This window comes from Stylophora pistillata, chromosome 5, assembly GCF_964205215.1.
Source record: "Stylophora pistillata chromosome 5, jaStyPist1.2, whole genome shotgun sequence".
NCBI classification, from domain to species: domain Eukaryota; kingdom Metazoa; phylum Cnidaria; class Anthozoa; order Scleractinia; family Pocilloporidae; genus Stylophora; species Stylophora pistillata.
This window is the reverse complement of record NC_142523.1, coordinates 25,218,229-25,237,928: the sequence shown is the minus strand read 5'-3', so window position 1 is coordinate 25,237,928 and position 19,700 is coordinate 25,218,229. Positions and strand designations below refer to the sequence as shown.

Below are 19,700 nucleotides of genomic sequence, written 5' to 3'. Positions count from 1 at the left end.
TTTAAAATGATCTAAAGTGGCAATAATCGAAACAGGGTTTTCTTGTATCCCTACGATTTAAGTGAGTAGTGAGTTAGGGACAAGGGAGATTGCTTTATGGACTCTGTGGACTGGGGGGGGGGGTGGGGTGGGTGCTTATTGGAGTGTGGCCATTTATTTGAGGAAATACAGTATAATTTTTATTAAGCAATCATTTAATAGTGTGAGTAAGCTTCAGTAGTTCTTGTTACAATGGCTATGATCTTAAAGATCTTCTTTTGTCAGATTTCCTTTCTTTTGAAGACAAGTATTCTGATCTTTTTCCACTCATGTTGGACTTGATAATGTGATTGACCTGTTCCACGATTTCTCCTGGCAAAACAAATGGACAAAGAAACATAAACAACAACAACAAAATTAATGTTGAAAAAACATTTTTTTGTATACCAGGGAAAATTGTTGCCCAATCATAGAAGCCTTTGATGCCTTAGGCTGACTAAAATCTAATTTCTCCTTACAATATCAACCCTGAATCAAACAGTAGGGTATTGAGAATAAAGGAAATGATCACCAACAATACAGGGGCTCTTGATTGTTAATATGGAGAATATAAATACCAATCACGACAAAAAAAAAACTGGTAGGCCAGGGAATAATAATCAACTTACTTCCAAAAATAGACTATCTCAAATGCTCTTTGCTGTGAAAAATGCTCTTTGCTGTGATAAATTACGGTACGCAAAGAAAAAGACAGAAAATTTCTCACCTGCATCATCAGCATCAGTTTCAAAGTCGTAGTGTTTAAACTCACGTGCATTTTGACTGAAGTAAACTATTCTGAACCCAGATTTTCCATTGTTCTTCACTCCATTCAGGTCACAAGCAACCACATTTTCCATATCTATTGAAGTCTTAAGAAAAAGTGATTTTACAAGTTAGTATTAAAAGGAAGAGGTAACAGGACAATTCAGATAAAAAAAAGTTAACATTGTGCTCAGGGGGCCATTGGGGTTTGCAGTGTTGGGGTGCTGACTCTTCTTTGTTTTAATGGAGTATTGTGGTGTAGAACAACTTGTATTCTGGTGTTGCAGTGATCTCAAACTTTACGGTATATGATGTTTGTAATTTCAAATGAACAGTTTTTGGTGAAAGAAACCATTCCCAGTGTTGCAGTTTATTCTTTAATAGATTTTGAAAACCTGGCCACAGTTAGTTTTTGAACAAAATATGCGATACATTTGAGTTAAACTTTAATTAACCTTAGCCAAGTAGCCCTAGGCCATGTTTGTTAATATTTCACTTGACATATGGACCTCTACAACATGCACTAACAGCCAGCCAAAGACCGGCACATGGTAAAGATGAGTGAAACCAGACCAGATAAATGCTGAGGCTTAAACTATATCATGGTGTCGGTGTGTGTTGATAATATTTCTTGCAGTGATGCGGTGTTTATTCTATTTTGTTTGCAATGTTGTGGTATTCAGAACACTCCATGTTCCCCTCTGTACTTGAGGTAACAGCTCATGCAGCCAGAGCTTATATGGGTAGCATGAATTGACTTTAAGAGTTTTATTCCCCCCCCCCCCATCCCCTCCTTAGATTGGGATGCCAGTCCACCACAAGGTTTCCCTGCAGCATTTCATCTGAGGCTTCCCTGATAATTAATCCCAGTATCCATTCACACTCTATTCTCATCACTTGTCTGTGTTGGTCACTCATGGGTGAGGCACAAAGGGTAGCTAAGGACCTGTCTACCTGTGGGGTGAGGCAGAAAGGGTAGCTAAGGACCTGTCAAACTGTGGGGTGAGGCAGAAAGGGTAGCTGAGGACCTGTCTAACTGTGGGGTGAGGCAGAAAGGGTAGCTAAGGACCTGTCTACCTGTGGGGTGAGGCAGAAAGGGTAGCTAAGGACCTGTCTACCTGTGGGGTGAGGCAGAAAGGGTAGCTAAGGACCTGTCTACCTGTGGGGTGAGGCAGAAAGGGTAGCTAAGGACCTGTCTACCTGTGGGGTGAGGCAGAAAGGGTAGCTAAGGACCAGTCTACCTGTGGGGTGAGGCAGAAAGGGTAGCTAAGGACCTGTCAAACTGTGGGGTGAGGCAGAAAGGGTAGCTAAGGACCTGTCTAACTGTGGGGTGAGGCAGAAAGGGTAGCTAAGGACCTGTCTACCTGTGGGGTGAGGCAGAAAGGGTAGCTAAGGACCTGTCTACCTGTGGGGTGAGGCAGAAACGGTAGCTATGGACCTGTCTACCTGTGGGGTGAGGCAGAAAGGGTAGTTAACGACCTGTCTAAAGGTGGGGTGAGGCAGAAAGAGTAGCTAAGGACCTGTCTACCTGTGGGGTGAGGCAGAAAGGGTAGCTAAGGGCCTGTCTACCTGTGGGGTGAGGCAGAAAGGGTAGTTAAGGACCTGTCTAAAGGTGGGGAGAGGCAGAAAGGGTAGCTAAGGACCTGTCTAAAGGTGTGGTGAGGCAAAAAGGGTAGCTAATGACCTGTCTAACTGTGGGGTGAGGCAGAAAGGGTAGCTAAGGACCTGTCAAACTGTGGGGTGAGGCAGAAAGGGTAGGTATGGACCTGTCTACCTGTGGGGTGAGGCAGAAAGGGTAGCTATGGACCTGTCTAACTGTGGGGTGAGGCAGAAAGGGTAGCTAAGGACATGTCTAACTGTGGGGTGAGGCAGAAAGGGTAGCTAAGGACCTGTCAAACTGTGGGGTGAGGCAGAAAGGGTAGCTAAGGACCTGTCTAACTGTGGGGTGAGGCAGAAAGGGTAGCTATGGACCTGTCTAACTGTGGGGTGAGGCAGAAAGGGTAGCTAAGGACCTGTATAACTGTGGGGTGAGGCAAAAAGGGTAGCTAACGACCTGTCTAACTGGCAAAATGCAGTAAAGTGAAAACCTGCATATTAAATTTTTTTTTGTTTTACAGCCATGATCAAAATATTCTCTCCAAATTTGAACAAATGTACTGTCAGTGATAATACTTACAAATTTTTGTTTTCCCCAAAACTTTTTTGCTGACTTGGGTTGAAGTACTGGGTCAATTTCTATCTTCTCAAGAGAAACTCCTGAAGGGCAACAGAGAAAGTGATCAATAAGAAGTTAAATGAAATACAAAAGGAAAAAAAATTGAAATAAAACAGGAAAAAATGAGATGAGGTGGTACCAGTGGGGAGAGCATTCCTCCCACTCTGTAGGGAGGGGAGGGGGAGTGTAACATTCAATACTTGTTTAAATATGTTTGAGTTTATAAAAGGTTTAGAACTCTACACTGAGGAGGGGCTTGGAAATTAAGGAGACTTTGAACTTGACATGATTATTATGCAATATTGGCTGCTGAGATTGCATTTATTGTGTCAACTTCACATGCTATTGAATATTGATTGAATTCTCTTGACCAATCAGATTTTTTGTAGTAAGATGTATTGGCTGAAACTCAGTGATGAAAAGGCAACAAAATAAATATCTGTGAATGACTTACCAAGCTGTATCTCCGTCACCGTCCTCAGCTTTTGCAGCATGCTGACCCTGTATGACTGAGGATTAAATAATATTTTTTTTCTCTAAACAAGAGTGTATATTAAGCAACAAACCAAGACAACATCTGCAATAATAGAAACCTTGGGCAGTCAGAAGGGCAACGCAAAGGAAAACATTAAAAAAAAATTATACTTTTATTCAGAATTTTTCTATTATGCCTGTATGTGGGTATTGTCTGTAATGGTGTCACATCTTAACTTCAGCATAATCTAATTTATGTGAGCAGCAATGAGTCCCAAATGAAAACTTAAAGAATTTGCCCACAAGGTTGTTCATGCACACTGAGACCAAGAAAGACAAAGTTATAAGATGTAATTGCAGAGCCCTTGTCCTGTCCATCAGATTATTTTGTTTTGCCATAATTATGTCCTCACTGCCATAACTGTTGTGGTTTGCTTAAGCCTTTGACCCTAACAGTGACCAGCATGGAGTTTCTCCTGAAATAATTATCACCCCTGAATCACACAGTGAGGTCAGGAGAATAAAGCAAATGATCACCAACTAAATAAACTCTGATTGTTTGACAAATTCTCTTTGTCAGCACTTTAGGAAATGTAGAGAGAACAGTATGGAGAATATGCATACTGATGTTAGGGTGTAAAGAGTTAAGGTCCCTAATTTTGTGTTACACTTACCCAGTATGTATAACAAGTGTAAGCTTGGAAACGAATATTAGGCTCTTCCCTTTCTTCCTCGTGATTCCATTTTCCTACAATTATATCAACAAAAAAGCCAAATATTGCTTCAATCTCCAATCAACATTATTGTATTTTTTATTTCAGACCGAATCATTTGACCCAACGTAGCTATATTTATTATTTAGTATTATCTTCACAATTTAATGTCAAAATAGGAATACTGTCTGTTCTATTTAATATTCATCTCTTTGGTCCAATCTCCCAGTTTGTTCAAAAGTGTTGGTAATAAATGAAAAAAACAATGTGACTCAGAAGCCTGAAAAAAGAGCAATTTGCAAACTGATTACACTCAGTCTGCTGTGAGCCAAGCAGACTGCAAGAACCAACAGTGATGCCAAAATGGATGTACAAAAAAAAGTTACTGCGCAAAGACAACACTTATAAACTTAAGTTAAAGTGGGCTAATTAAAATCTACTTACGGCCAAATCTGACGAGACAGAATTCCATTGTTCCCATGCTTTCTAGGATTGCATCGAGACTAATGGGAACCCCAGGCTCTGACTGTTTTTCCAAGACATATTCCTTGGCTATGATCGAAATAAAAAAGAAAGGATATTAAAGAACTCAGAATCAAACAACACTTATTGTAAAGAATCTGCCAAAAAGAGCAGTGAATCTTCTTGAAGATTGTTTCTCTATACAAGGTATTTAATGCTTGACTCTGTCTCTAAATTTAAACTTTGACTTATTTTTCTTGAAAGGTTTAAAAATTTGCTTTTTCCACTCTGCCACAAAGTTAAAGCTGGACTAGTTACAGGCATACATTTAGCTGATAAGATTCAAGGATTCATGCTTCTGACTCACTGACTTCTTCAGAAAAAATAAAAAAATTTACAAATTCATTGTTGTACACCTGCAAATTTTCCTTGCTTTAAAGACAATTGGGAAAACAAGTCATATCTTTTTTAACGGACAGTTTCCCTTCGAGCAGACACAAAGCTTATAATAATATTTAAGTTATGTATATTTTCAAACCTGTTCTTCGTAATCCTCTCTTCTTAACCATTTTTTCATATACTTGTTTCATCTTAGCATTCATGCTGTCCACTTTGACTCTTGAAAAGCCATGCTGGGGCTCATTCCTGAAAAAGCAAATCAGAAATTAATTATTATAATAGTTTAATTAATATGTAATTTTCAAAGACTGACAGAAGTAATTTTGTCAATAGCATAAGATGGTAAGTTTTGAGTTGGGTAAAGGATTGGAGTAAGAAGTTTTTCGTCTTGTCGCAAGCGTGGAACAAAGGAAAAAGTCTGATTTCCCATGAGGAATCAAACCTCAGACCTTTGGATTCTGTGCTCCAATGCTCTATCACTGAGCCAGAGAAACTCCACAGTGAGCAAGACCCATTATGAAGTAGTTTTGGTTTTCAATTAATTTTAATACTTGTAGTGCATGGTGGGAATTAAATAACAAAAGCAAATATAATATTATTATAACAATGGCATTTTAGCAGTGGTTATTCAATGTGGTGGCTCTTCTTGTCCACTGTTTCCTGGTCGAATTGGAATTTGTAATGTTGGTTTTTGTACAAGGGAGGAAAACTGGAAGACCTGGAGAAAAACCACTGAACCAAGGATGAGAACCAACAACAAACTGAACCCACATGTGATGCCAGCTCTTGGAATTAAACCCAGGCCACAGCGGTGGGAGGCCAGGACTCTGCCTACTGTGCAATCCCCAGCATTCCCATGAGACTTTCAGCATCAAATTGACTTGGGCAACCTTAAGCTCTACATATTTCTGAAATATTTCATTATTGAGAAAATGGTTTTTGATTCTTAAAAATATTTGAGCTTACACTGTAACTATGATCCCTGATGAAGGTTTGTGAGGTGTTGGTTTTGTAGGACTGGCATCTTTCTAGAAATCGTAATGATCAGCAAGGAGTTAGAGAACAACATAATATTTATTTTAGACTTCATAGTTATAAGGTACTTGGTATTTTTAGAAGCAATGAAGCACCAAGGTAAATATTATAATTATCTACCACAAGCCACCAACATTGAGGTAAGTGGTTGTTTTAGTATAAAGTAAGACATTAACTAATTTAAAAGATAATACAGTTCAAAAAGATGACTTTACATGTTGCTCTGTCATTTATTCTTGCAACTATTACAATATTGTCTGGTGTAAATCCCACCTGAGTTGCTAAGCGAATAACAAAGGATATCTGGAGTTTGAGTTGCCAATCAGAGTGCACCTTAAACACTATCCACTGTTTTAGTGTATTAAATAATAATACACACTATTGAGCAGAAACACTTATTGCAGAGATTACCCTCCTATCCATCAGTTCAGTTCTTAAAAAGGGGTCTGGGGGGACAAGTGGACTAACCATATCAATCTTGGAGGGGGGGAGAGAGGTGATAAGGGGGAGGAGATAGAGGGGGAAAATGGGAGGGCAAGGTGGGGACTGATAATCCCATGGGGAGAGGGAGAAGGGGAAGGGGGAATGGGAAAGAGGATTGAGGGGGAAGGCCAGAACAAAACCCTTAGAGGGGTGGGGAAAGGATGGAAAGGGAAAGACAATCCTAAGACTCTGGGTTTTGGCAAGGTACAGTGTATATGCTAAGCTGGGAACAATCATGTGGGCATGGCGTTTTTCAACATCTAATCAGCAAAACCAGGAACAAAGGGGAAAGTTTATGGTTCATGATAAAAGGAAAGGGACAATTGGAGGAAAGCTATCAAAATATAACACTTGTTTAGTAAGTAGTAAAAAAAACACAATTGGCTCAATTCTTCTAAAGACAATGTCCTGAGTTACCTGAACCAAAGCCAGACAATTGAAAAAAAATTTCGTAATTGGCTCCTTGTTCTCAAGCGCTACAATACAAAAAAAATTGGAGAGAAATATTGATACACAAACACCTAAGAATAATTAAAGATAATAAAGGCTGAGAAACTTAATACTTTATCAAAGAAGCAAATTAAAATGATTGGTGCAGATTCATGACTATATATCACACTGTACATAAATCTTATTCTTATTCTAGACATGTACACCTTATTCCATGGTTTCACATATTATAATACTTGCAGATAGTTTTCAAGTTGTGTAGTATTGTTCAGAGTCCCCAAGTGGCAAGGAAAAACACAAACAATAAGCAAAATGTCTACTTGTATCATTTGTGAAACTTGATTGAGTGAGGTACCAGTGTCTCTTACTCCACTGCTAAATTTAACTTTTGAGTTTTTTGGCTTCGTAAGTTTTCAGATACATTCTATTATAATAGTATTTCTGGGCATGGTATCAATCAAATGTGGCCTGTGTGAAAGATGAAAAACCTCATAAGAAAAGCCATCGCTGGAAGTGCTTTTTATCTGATTTTAAATCTGGTGCATGCATGTGCTTAAATGTTTGTTGCACTACAAGTCAAGCTTAAAAAAAAAAAAAAACAGGAATAAAGCCTAAGTTTAATTGGGTCCTTCAATTCAGTGTGGCCATATTTTTACTCCACTTTCTGTCCAAAGTTTTCCCCTGTTTTATACAGTATAATACTGTCCTAAGTCCTAGAATGGTAAAAATTATGCTAAATTAACCCTTCAACTCCACGATCTGTTTGTTAATTCTCCCCTCTGGCTGCTACACATTTCCTTTTGAGTTAGCTACACTGAAGAGTTTGGTCTTTAATCAAAAGAACTACTTCTACCTCATAAGTTGGAGTACTCTTATTACTTGTTTGTTGGATGTTCCAAGGTTATTCTAGGGAGAAGTTACACTTAAATCACTTCTGAGAGTTAAGAAGTGGAATTAAATGTACTGTATGTGTATACCTGGAAAGTCAGTGTCCACTTCTCCATCATCCTCAGCCATATGCAAACAAAAAGATTTGACATCATTCTGAAATTGATATAAGAAAGAAATCTTGAATTTCCTTTGGACAAAAACCAATAACTTGTCCTTTGCTCTGACTGATATTAACTTTTAAGAAAAATTGATAAGGTTTAAAAGTTAACATACTCTACACCAAAAATCCCTCAAAATAGCTACTAACAATTTTGTACCTTGAGTGGAGGCTGTAATCCCTGGTTTGTATACTTGTTCAAGATAAGTCCTATTAAGTCCTGCACACAGGCACTTCCTGTTTAAGTTGGGTAGGAAAAAAATATCAGCTCTATCATAATACATTTTGTGCAATATCACATATTATTAAAAACCAGATCATTGGATAATGCAATTCAAGACTTTTTATTGGCCTAACCATTATGGTAAGTGTATGCCTCAGCTTAATATGAAAAGGGAGCTAAAAATGTAATAAAATTCAGTAATGTAATTGAACATTTTTTATTAAAACAATCATTATTCCACTCACACTTGTTGGATATGAGATGATAGCCAATGAGGCGCATAGCACCTCGTTGGCTGTCTATTATCTCATAGCCAACGCACGCTTGTGGAATAATTGTTAATTAATCTTTAATTCTGCCATGAACCCATTAACTCTTATGAGTGACCAAGACAGAATTTCTCCTTACAATATCTGTACAATATCAAGCAGGCAAGTGTTGAGAATAAACTTAAGAAAAATAATTATGCTATTAGTTGACCCAACACCAAATTCGACAAACTAACATACGAGAATTCTATGGCAGACAGTAGGGAGAATTACTAAATAAATCAGATTTTGGGAGTGAAAGGGTTACGAAAAAGTACAATAATTTTTTTTTAAGTTAAAAAATTTACCACTAATTGTGTATGTTTTTTCTTTCTATACCTAAGACTGTGACAATCATTGGCATGACTCTTTCCTCCTGCAGAATCAAGCATAAAATAAAATATCAAGTCAGTTCTGGCAATGATCACTCATTTCTTGACTCAGTTCAAACCCCAACTTATCTCAGGTGACACTTAACACTGAGGACCCATCAGATCATGGCCATAAAATCTTAGTGAACCAGTGAATGTACAGATTCTTTTAACCCACACAAGTGAAAAACATGTAATTTATTCCGATAATATCCATGCATTATTCAACAATCAGTTAAAGAGAACATTGAAACTTATCAGGTAGAGGTTACTATCTTGATCAAACATCAAATTCCCCTAGCCAATTTACAAGGAAATGTGAAGCAGCTAGAGGGGAAAGTTAAAAATCCTCAGTTCTTAGGAATTGAAGGGTTAATAAACTAGTTACTTTATAACAAACTGTTAAATACGCGTCAGTCTTCATTGCATAACATAAACTGAGGTTATTGACCATGAATACCTCTGGTAGCATTGTTAAAAATATCCTGAGCTTTTTTGTACTTCCTTGGTAAGCCTAGGGGGGGAGGGGGGGGAAGACTTCTGTGAGGTATAATCAAACTTATTATTACAAATGTTTGTTAAACTTTTCTGGTAAACTCTTTTTTTTTTAAATTGCTTCTACACAGTACTGTAATGGTTTGCTTTTAAAATGATTGGCAAAATTACCATAAGATCAACAGTAATTCAGAACCAATTTGCCCATTTAAGTCAACTCCGATCCCTCTGCGAAAAAAAAAGCCACTGACATCCACACCATTCTCCAGAGAAATGGTCATAAGCTTTGTAGTTTTGTTTGGAATTCAAACTCAACATCAAGTTTGCTCAGAGTGCCACACAACAAATTAACGATGCTTACTAACCTCCCTTGCTGGAGGCCATACTTAGGAATATTGTTCCTCAGTGATTTTTATATGAACCTTGGGCCATATTGCCAATATTCCTCAGTGTGGCCCTCACACTCGGTCAGTTAGAAGTTAATATTTCAAAACAATGTTGTTTCAAGTTCACAAGGCAACCAGTGGACAACCAGACATGGTTTGGCTGAATTACAATTCATAGACCCAACATTTCGACACTCCTGTCTTAAGTGCCTTCATCAGGGATGATCTAATCTGGTGGTGAGAACCTATCAGTTGTAATTCCCTATACTCAACACTATTGTAAATAATCTACCAAAAAGTGCATTGAATCTTCTTGAAGGATATTCCTTGATACAAGGTAATTTCTTCAGTCTGTTGATAAATGTCAGTCTCTAAATTGAAACTTTGTCTTATTTTTCTCAAAAGGTTTACTTTTTTCCACTCTACCACAAATGCAAGAAGCTGCACTAGTCACGAGCAGTGTACATTTAGCTGATAAGCTTCAAGGATTTATGCCTCCAATTTACTCACTGACTTTAATTCTTCAGTAAAAGAAAAATCACTGTTGTATACACTTGCAATTTTCCTTGCTCCAAACACAATTATTGTGATTGGTTGATTCATAATCACATGACCCTGTATAAATTAAAATGTACACTGCTCATGACCAGGATACAATATTGACAGGATATTGTCAAAAATTGTATCCTGAGCAAGTTACATGTATTGGATGTGATCAATGTCCAGGTTTGCAGTTACCGGTAATCTAAATGTAGGATAATGATAATTATAAGTGCTCTTCTTAGCACTTCTCAGCAATTCCAGGCAAAACTAACTTGTTGCTAACTCTCCACTGGTTCTAGTTAGTTAGTTAATAATTTATATATAGTTATAGTTATATAGTTTATATCTGACCACTTGCAGCCCAAAGGCTGAATTATGGGTGCAGTGTAAGGTTGAGAACAGACGTCAGCATATCAGGTGCCTCTGGCAGCCGCTTCAGTGTATCGATCTCACCTTCCCACCCATCCCACCCCAGGGGAGGACATCCATCACAAAGTAATCTCCTGTGTGGGAAATTAACGTCTCCTAGCCCAACCCTGCAGGAGACGGGACCTCCATTTATTCATCCCTATCCGATAAGACTAGAATATCTAGAAAACACTATGGGAGCAGCCCTTGGCTAAAACACTGTAGCTCTTTCCTACTTTATCCAAAAAGATGAAATAAATAAACTGGTTGAGCAGAAGGCCCAGGAAAATACAATTCTTTAAAGGTATATCTACAGTGTTTCGAAGAAATAAAGTTGTACTGTCATTAGGTTAACACGCATTTTCTACTTGTTTACTTGTTTGTCCTCTGGATACATAACAAAGCACTTGACCTGGGGCCCATTTCTTGAAAGTCCTGCTAACTGGTAACTTAACAGGCCCAAAGCTATGTTTTAAAATTAAAATTTGAAGGATAGGAAAGCAGGTTCTAGCTGGCACCCAAACCAGTCCTTTTAGTTTCTCTAGTTGATAGTTTTATTGTATCATTTTCAAAACTTTTGAAATCCCCATCTTGAATGAAAACAGAACAGTTTTACAGGCCCATAAAGTTACCAGGACTTTGAGAAACAGGCCTGTAGTGTATGTGGTTGATTCTTGTAAGCATGCGCACGTATGTGCATTATTCATTCCATGTACTTTTGAAATAAAAACTGGATACATGACAAGGCCTCTCAGGTCTGTCAGGAAGCAGTTTGTTTTGTTTTCCCTGAACTCTCTTTTTCTTCCCCTTGACTTAATTCTTCTTGGGAGACATTGAGACTTGCAGGAAAATGTGAAAACACCTTTTCTAACAGACAGTTTCCCTCTGAGCAGACATGAAACTTAATTAATATATATTTCCAAACCTGTTCTTTGTAATCCTCTCTTCCTGACCATTTTTTCATATAGTTTCATCTTTGCATTCATATACTGTCTACTTTGACTCTTGAAAAGCCATGCTGGGGTTCATTCCTGAAAAAGCAAATCAGAGGTTAATCATAATAGTTTAATATTTATGTAGTAATTTTCAAAGACTGATTCAGAAGTTAAAGTTTTAGGAATTCCTAGGAATTCTGAGCTATGCAAACTACCTTTAAGTTAACAAGGGTGGAATTCTTGGGAATTTCTGGGTATTGAATTTGAGGCAAATTAAATAACCCTGAGATCCAAATAATTCCAAGAACTTCTAATACCTTGAATGCGAAGGTTTTAAGATAAGGAGTAATTTTAGAGGCTCAAAAATTTGGTTCAATGAAAGATGTGCTAAACAGAATGTACCAAGAGATGTAAATACCTGAACAATTTGTTTATCATGGAATTTATTATTTAAAGTAAGTTTTAGTAAATCCTAACATTAACATGCACTTTTTCATAAAGCAGCAGTCAATTATATTAAGTACAAATTGTCCATTTAAATCCAATGCACTCATACCCCAGATTTGCTTTCTAACCTGAAAGGCTTCTTGGATTCCATAATCATAAAAAGTTTTTATTGCGATGCAAAATGACTCTCATGACGGCAGATGTGCCAAAATCATAAAACATAAACATAATCATAAGCAGGGGTCAATGCTTCGGAATGCGCACATTTGTTTGTGGGCAAGAATTCTAACATACTCTAATCGCTTCCTTCTCTTGTACAAATGTTTCTTAGTTATGAGACGCACTTGACTGTTGGCACCGCTAATTTAAGCTCAGTGGATTAGCGTCAAAGATCTAGACTTAAAGGAATCGAGATGGCCGCGTTGGACGGTGTCGATGAATGCTTGTTAGGGTCCAACTTCGTTGATTTGGGTATTGGTACACTATGGTCATCTAGGTAGCTCTTATACTTCATAATGTGGTATCCATCGGTTATAATAATGAGGGTAAAACACGTTTGTAATCACATTCAAAGAACTTGTGATTGCCTTGTGTTGTTTCTCACCTTTGCCGTAAACACAACTCAAGTCAGGGTTTCGAGTCTTTGTTTCCTCGACAGCTTTCGGCCACAAATCGTGCATTTGTAGTACGTTCGATTCTTCTCGATTATTTCCACATTGAGTGAGTTCATATCATTATTTATATCATCTTCAAACCATTGATCTATTAAATGAAACCATCGTCCACAAGCCGAACCCTGCGCGTTCTCTTAAGACTGCAATCGGGCAAGCCAGCAGATTCTCTTTACAAGCCAATAACAATTCCCAAAATATCCACGTGATCATGCCCGTGGGTTGTAGACAAAGAAACCTTCATTTGGCGCTCATCTTTGAATGTACTTTCCATCGGTTGATCGCTCGTGCGTAAGTTATTTCTTTTCTCGACTGTTTTGCAAATACATCTCTAAAGATGGGTTTTACCGTTGATCAATGGGAAAACGAGAATAGCGCGAGTGTTGTTAAGCGCCATGAAGTTGCAAGTTGTCAGCGCAAGTTGTCAGCGCCGTGAAGCTTAAAGAAGGGACAACAGTTATCGACTGGTCGGTACAAGGGTCGAGCGGCTATTTATAAAGCTAATGATTCTGAAAGTTTGTGGTGAGTACAAATTGCGATATTTGGTACGTGATCAAAACTGAGAATTCAGTTTCTGAATGGGATATACTAAAAAAAAGTTATTCACCTAAGTGTTGGTGAAATTAGTGGATATTTACCTACACCTCAGGTAATAATCATTTAATATTCTAATGGAAAGCTGTAGTCCTAAAGGCAATCTATTGTTTTATTTATCCAAGAACTGTCTGCAGGGGTTTGTGCAGAAATCTTGCCTGGTTCTATGATCAGTTGAACTGAAATATTTCCAGAATTATGGTAAATTGTATTCTCACAGGAATTGCCTTGTTTGTGATGAACAGACCAGAAGCAAAAAATCCCATGACCCAGAATTTCTTAAGACTGGTGAGACCCCTTTCATTTTGTTGTGCATATCAGTAAGGGGGTCAATTTCCACCCTACTTTTGCCAATTTCCAGGGGTCATCGACTTTTGCAACTTTATACTTCTTGCCTGCCCCAGTCCTAATGGGTGCTCTAGGATCACCCCTTGTGAATCCCTCTGTTGCACTTATCACCTCCAGCTATTTCTTTCTTTTAGAATAATTTAAAGTGGCAATAAAACACCCTTCCCTTACTTTAAGATAGCTTCATCTGAACAGCAACATAGGGGGTACAGGTGAATTGGAGACATTTATATGCCAGCCCTTTACAGAATCCTGGGTTTATGCAACTTTAGCAAATTCTCCATGAAACACAGGAAAATCCCTTATTGCTTTGATCATGTTTAATGTGTTACAACTTTCTCAAAAGTATGCACAAATCTGAATGGAGTCAGACATGATTGAGTGAAAATAATTTCGTCAAAGATTAGCTCTTCACCAGGGGGGTACACCAAGTACCTTAGTTATTGCTGTTAACTTGATTTTGACAATAAGATCCTTGCAGAGAAGCATTCAAGAAGTTAGCTTCTTGTTATTTAGTTTACAGATGCCCTTGCCTGTGTGAAGTTTGACAAGAATGTAAGAACTGTTATCATCAAAAGTGATGCACAAGGTAAAAATTTCAAAAGTGATACCTCAGGCCAAGTATCAGTAGTAGAAGTGGAATATCAATAAAATAGTCTTGGGAACCCAGGTGGTTCTCTGAGTTGAGTAGAAGTAGCCTAGCTGTAAACAGTAGCCTCTTCCCCTCCAAACAAATTGGAAAGGAGTTCCTGGTAGTTGTTGCATACTTAGATAGAGGGCAGCTGCAGGTAGGCTATCATGGTATCTTCCAAAAGAGATGCCAGGTCATCCCTGGCAACTCCAGCAGTTTGTCAAGTTTTCCTTGCAATTAATTTGTGAGCACTATTCATCACCATGATTGGAGAAAGACAGTGTTGGATAAAAACACAAGTAGACCAGTGCTTTGTCAACCAGTAGAATTCTAGAACTAAAAAAATTTCATGCTTGTTTTTTTTTTTTGTAGTAGAACCCTTATCACAGTTGGTATTACTCAAGTTTTTCTATCTTTTGTCACTCCCAGGTATTTTTTGTGCAGGAGCTGATCTCAAAGAGAGAGCCAAAATGGCAGCACATGAGGTTGGACCCTTTGTATCCATGGCTCGGGCAGCAATAATGGAACTACACAACCTACCAATGCCTACAATTGCTGCTTTAGATGGCCACGCCCTCGGTGGTGGCCTTGAAATGGCCCTGTCATGTGACTTTAGGATTGCTGCAAGTAACGCTAAAGTAGGGCTAACAGAAACTCGTTTGGCTATTATTCCTGGGGCAGGTAGAGTTTTCATAAGATTTTGCTACTTATCCATGGCAGCTAGGAATTTCATTGTCTCTGGATGGAATGGAAGGCCATCACAAACAACATAACTCCTCTTCCCTTAGGCTATCACAAGCTGCCTCACCCATCCCCCCTCCTTAGCATTTGGTAGGCTTAACTCTACACAACAATAGGCAATGACAATTCAGAAGAGGTCCTGTCCTACAATTCATTTGATGTTATAGTTCTGAGAAATTGGTGTTGCATCAACTTACTGGTAATTAATCCACCAATGAATATTTTTATTTATTCTCATCACTTTTCTGTTTGATTTTTAATTGATGGAGAAATGAGGAGAAATTCTTTCTTGGTCACTCGTGGGAGTTAAAGGTTGATGCTTTGACTCCCGAGATCAAATTAGCAATTCTCTCCTCTAACCACACTACATTTCCTTGGAAATCAGAGGGGAGAATTTGATGTTGGATCATGATCACACCCTCTGGCTGATAAGCCTGTTTTTTCTCATAACCCAGTGCAAGATGATAACATATTGAACTCATGGGAAGAAGTTACACGATGATCACATCTGGGAGTTAGAGGAGGTTTAAATCCCACTTTTCCAAAACAAACAAAGTGCATCATTCATTAAGTCTTGTGTGTAAGTCAGCTATTGGTATTTCAGCCTTGACATCTGAGGTGAATGATATCAAAGAGCTTTTACAGGGTTGTCATTAGAAGGTGTAATAAATGTATGATATGAACTGAGTAGGCAGCCTGTATGATTGTGTTGCAAGCGTAATGGTTGCAAAGCAACTGGTTCCTGAAAGAGAGGGGGTTATGTGGGCATGCTCCCCCTGAAAATTTTGAAATTTTAAACTCTCTGAGACAAGATTTTCAGCATTCTGGAACATAATAAGTAACTCTTTTTTTTCACGTCAGACAATAATTGATGGTAGAATTAGTTCAAAACAATTAATTATTTTCATCTTTGGTCACACTTGACAAAGTTGGTGCAAATTGGTCTGACAGCCTGTGGGTTTCTGTTTTTTTTAGGAGGTACTCAACGTGTACCAAGGTTAATAGGTCTCTCAAAAGCCAAGGAGATGATTTTTACAGGCAAAGTAATCAGTGGTACAGAAGCTGAAGAAATAGGTTTGGCTGATTATGTTGCTGAACAAACTGAAACTGGTGATGCAGCATATCAAAGAGCCCTTGTTTTAGCTGAAGAAATTCTTCCCCAAGGACCTGTTGCTGTGAGGATGGCCAAACTAGCAGTTAACAAGGGAATCCAGGTAAGTCCTTTCTTTTTTAACCTTTTGATCTGCAAGAGTGACTAGTGACTAATTTCTCCTTTAAATATCACCACTGAATCACACACATTAACCTCTTCACTGCTTGTGTGACCTACTCAGTATGTCACTCAATTTGCAGTTTGTGTGCCTACATGACGTTCTCAACACATCAAAAGTTAGAGAGTAACCATCAAATCTTTGGCACTGGAGAGGTAAATTGAACCAGCCTCTGAAACTGGAAACAAGCTAGAATTCTGGAAAAATGTTATGTCAGTTTATGTTGGCACAGGATTTCTCAGTGGGTTGGCAGTTAACGTTAACAAGGGGTTAAGGTAGCAAGAATGAAGGAAATGATCGTAAACTAAATATTTAGTTCTTGATTGTTAACCAAATTCTCTCATGTTTTCAGTACCTTAGATAATATATAGAGGACAGTATGGAGAATATGTGGACTGATCATGCTAGGGTTAAACGGGTTACAACTGATGATCAATGAGTAGTTACATGGTTTCCCTTATTTGATTCTCTTCTTTCATTTTTTTTAAATTCTCAAATCTCATGATCACATCTGAGGTTTCTAAATACATAAACAAGTCTGACAAGTAAAAAGAAAAGGAAAAATAAAATTTATTCAAAGTAACCAGCATTTTTTGTATCATCATGACACCCTTTGCAAGGTAATTAAGTTGAACCCCTTAATCATTCAGTTAACAGTGACTAGAAGCTATTTTCTCGTTACAATATTAGTGCTGAATCAAATACCAAGGTCACGAGAATAAAAGAATTGATCACAAACTAGAGGAGCTCTTGACTGTTAAGCAAATCCTCCTTGATGGTAGTATAAGAAATGTGTAGAGAACAGTATGGAAAATATGCACGCTGATGTTAAACCATGGAATGCATTCAATACAGCAAGGTTTTGTTATAATGAAATGGTTTTGCTCCCAGAATATGTGATTTGTGTCTTCTTTCTTTCTGCAGGTTGACCTCATGTCAGCCATGTCATTTGAAGAAGGTTGTTATGCTCAGGTATGGGTGCAAATATTTTTTTACTGCAGTAATGTCGCAGTCTAATTGGCTAATTTGCCATTGTTGATAAGAGAGTACACACAATGCTACTCATGTCAATGTGTCATATTCCAACATGCCATGCACGGAAAGACTTGTTTTATTTGACATTGATATTGTGGTGAAAAACACAGTGGTTTGGGTGGTCTGTACTGTTATTGTCAAACAAAACAATGTTTTGGTATTTAAATTGAAATTATGTAAAACAATGTTTACATGAGTCAAAAGTTGTGAATTTTCTTCCATCAGGCTATACCCACCAAAGACAGACTTGAGGGTCTTAAAGCATTCAAAGAGAAAAGAACACCACAATACACAGGGGAGTGAAGAGAATAACATGACAGAAAAGCATGGACGCGATGAAGTAAATGTGCAACTGGAAAATAGAACAAAGACTCTGGTGAACTGTTTGACTCCCTAAGAGTGACCGGCATCTAATTTCTCCTTACAATATCACCCCTGAATCAAAAGTTAAGGTTAGGAGAATAAAGGAAATGATCACCAACTAAACAAGCTCTTGATTGTTAAACAAATTCTCCTTGTCAGCACCTTAAGAAATACATAGAAAACTGTATGGAGAATATGTATCGAATATATACATCGATGAAGAGGGAGAATCTGAAGTGAATGAAGGAGCCTCTGAAAGGGGAGCAAAATGGAAGCTCACCAAACTTGATCTGAGAGGAAATCAGATCACCGATGCCGGTGTTGTCAGTGTTGGCCAAGCATTACAGGCACCAACATGTAAACTCACCAGACTTTATCTGAATGGGAATCGTATCACCGATGCCGGTGTTGTCAGTCTATGGCAAGCATTACAGACACCAACATGTAAACTCACCACACTTGATCTGACTGTAAATCAGATCACCGATGCCGGTGTTTTCAGTCTAGGTCAAGCATTACAGACACCAACATGTAAACTCACCACACTTGATCTGCGTTTTAATCAGATCACCGATGCCGGTGTTGTCAGTCTATGTCAAGCATTACAGACACCAACATGTAAACTCACCACAGTTGAACTGGGTGGCAATCAGATCACCGATGCCGGTGTTGTCAGTCTATGCCAAGCATTACAGATACCAACATGTAAACTCACCACACTTGATCTGGGTTCTAATCAGATCACCGATGCCGGTGTTGTCAGTCTATGTCAAGTATTACAGACACCAACATGTAAACTCACCAACACTTGATCTGAGTGGAAATCAGATCACCGATGCCAGTAAACAGCATCTGATAAAATTTTGGGAAGGAATACCGCTTGTTGAGCTTTATTTTTGAAATGATTTAGGACTCGGCATTTTAAGAGTAGTATAAGGGCTTTTGGACAAACCACGCGAAAGTTTAAAGATAATGGGAAAACGTAGACAATTCAAAGGGTAGTTTTAAAACACCGCTATACTTTTCTGTCGTTCTTCGAATGAATTCCATTTATCACCAAATCTTTTTTCAGTCACTGAATCCTCAGCATAAGATATTTTTATGAAAAAGCCGTTTTGGATACTACTGAAAAGGGGTTTCATATTTTTTCCTGCTATAAGATGATGTTGGAATGAATTCAACTATTTGACTTGTTATTCCTTGTTCAATCAGTAAATCCCTGTCTTAGGGGTACATTGATATCAAATTTTAAGAGTGGTAAAATATTTCCCCATATTGGCAGCAGATAATAATGATGTTCGGACCTGGCTAGGCAGGACTTGTCAAAGATTGACGTTTTCCTATCTAACGGCTTCGTGTTTAGCCCCATTTTACTATTAAAAAAAGGATTGTGATTTAGTTGTTTTAGATGTTATTTCATATTGAGTATTCGTTATCTTTGAGTGTTTGCATGTTTGTTGCAATTTTAATGCCTGTAGTGCGCATGTCTCAGTCATTAAACCGCGAATAAGCGTTAGGTGAGGATGCCAAAAAGTTTACCCGCTCGATTTCTCAAACAACGCGCGCATCTCTTTAATCAACGGAGTAAATACAGTCATTCGTATCAATTAACCATGAGAGCGCCGTCACTTTTATTTCTTTTCTTTGTTTGTTCTCGCCTCCCAAATGACTACAGCTTTATCTACACATCCGTTCCCTTCTCCATTGTCATTGTCTTTCTTTTCGTCATCGCTCTCGTTAAAGCCATCGTAATCATTATCATTATTATTAAACTTACCATAAACACGCAGTGTTGCAGAGGAACTAGTAGTATTTGCTTTGTTTTTCGCTTCGCACCTGTAAGTGCCTTTCATCTTCTTTGTGACACT

The 19,700-nt window shown here is 38.1% G+C and overlaps 2 protein-coding genes and 1 long non-coding RNA gene across 6 annotated transcripts; 1 reads left to right on the top strand and 2 right to left on the bottom strand.

Annotated features, from left to right (window-relative positions):
• Positions 1-173: 173 nt before the first annotated feature.
• On the bottom strand, positions 174-12,954 carry LOC148731009 (target of rapamycin complex 2 subunit MAPKAP1-like). 4 transcript variants are annotated; one of them, XM_088759742.1, is made up of 16 exons: positions 12,783-12,951; positions 11,722-11,827; positions 9,425-9,478; positions 8,933-8,969; positions 8,223-8,299; positions 7,992-8,058; positions 6,982-7,040; positions 6,013-6,074; positions 5,186-5,292; positions 4,630-4,737; positions 4,147-4,220; positions 3,453-3,507; positions 2,960-3,039; positions 746-890; positions 285-351; positions 174-251 (listed from the first exon to the last, which is right to left on the bottom strand). In XM_088759742.1, the coding sequence occupies exons 2-16, from the start codon at positions 11,758-11,760 to the stop codon at positions 236-238; spliced, it is 1,047 nt and encodes a 348-aa protein (XP_088615868.1). In that variant the 5' UTR covers positions 11,761-11,827; positions 12,783-12,951; the 3' UTR covers positions 174-235. The 4 variants fall into 4 exon arrangements, with proteins under 4 accessions (XP_088615868.1, XP_088615867.1, XP_088615869.1 ...); XM_088759741.1 differs by having other exon boundaries at positions 174-351; positions 12,783-12,950; XM_088759743.1 differs by lacking the exon at positions 9,425-9,478 and having other exon boundaries at positions 174-351; positions 12,783-12,948.
• Positions 2,066-2,952, bottom strand: LOC148731010 (uncharacterized). The gene is made up of 3 exons (XR_016001078.1): positions 2,837-2,952; positions 2,468-2,713; positions 2,066-2,180 (listed from the first exon to the last, which is right to left on the bottom strand). It is a non-coding gene; the product is annotated as an uncharacterized LOC148731010 (long non-coding RNA).
• A 25-nt stretch (positions 12,955-12,979) lies between the features above and the next one.
• Positions 12,980-19,230, top strand: LOC148731008 (methylglutaconyl-CoA hydratase, mitochondrial-like). The gene is made up of 7 exons (XM_088759758.1): positions 12,980-13,371; positions 13,569-13,731; positions 14,308-14,380; positions 14,852-15,103; positions 16,139-16,377; positions 17,359-17,406; positions 17,695-19,230. Exons 2-7 carry the CDS (start codon positions 13,642-13,644, stop codon positions 17,770-17,772), a joined length of 780 nt encoding a protein of 259 aa, XP_088615884.1. The 5' UTR covers positions 12,980-13,371; positions 13,569-13,641; the 3' UTR covers positions 17,773-19,230.
• Positions 19,231-19,700: the final 470 nt, after the last annotated feature.

What these genes read in the sequence shown, in the direction of transcription:
- LOC148731009 (XM_088759741.1), bottom strand. Translation starts at nt 11,760, where the DNA reads ATGAAAAAATGGTCAGGAAGAGAGGATTACAAAGAACAG. An exon ending in TTTTAACAATGCTACCAGAG is followed by an intron (nt 8,970 to 9,424) that starts GTATTCATGGTC and finishes TTGATTCTGCAG; the next exon opens with GAGGAAAGAGTCATGCCAAT. An exon ending in AATGATTGTCACAGTCTTAG is followed by an intron (nt 8,300 to 8,932) that starts GTATAGAAAGAA and finishes CAACTTAAACAG; the next exon opens with GAAGTGCCTGTGTGCAGGAC.
- LOC148731008 (XM_088759758.1), top strand. Translation starts at nt 13,642, where the DNA reads ATGGTAAATTGTATTCTCACAGGAATTGCCTTGTTTGTGATGAACAGA. An exon ending in GGCTATTATTCCTGGGGCAG is followed by an intron (nt 15,104 to 16,138) that starts GTAGAGTTTTCA and finishes TGTTTTTTTTAG; the next exon opens with GAGGTACTCAACGTGTACCA. An exon ending in AAGAAGGTTGTTATGCTCAG is followed by an intron (nt 17,407 to 17,694) that starts GTATGGGTGCAA and finishes TTCTTCCATCAG; the next exon opens with GCTATACCCACCAAAGACAG.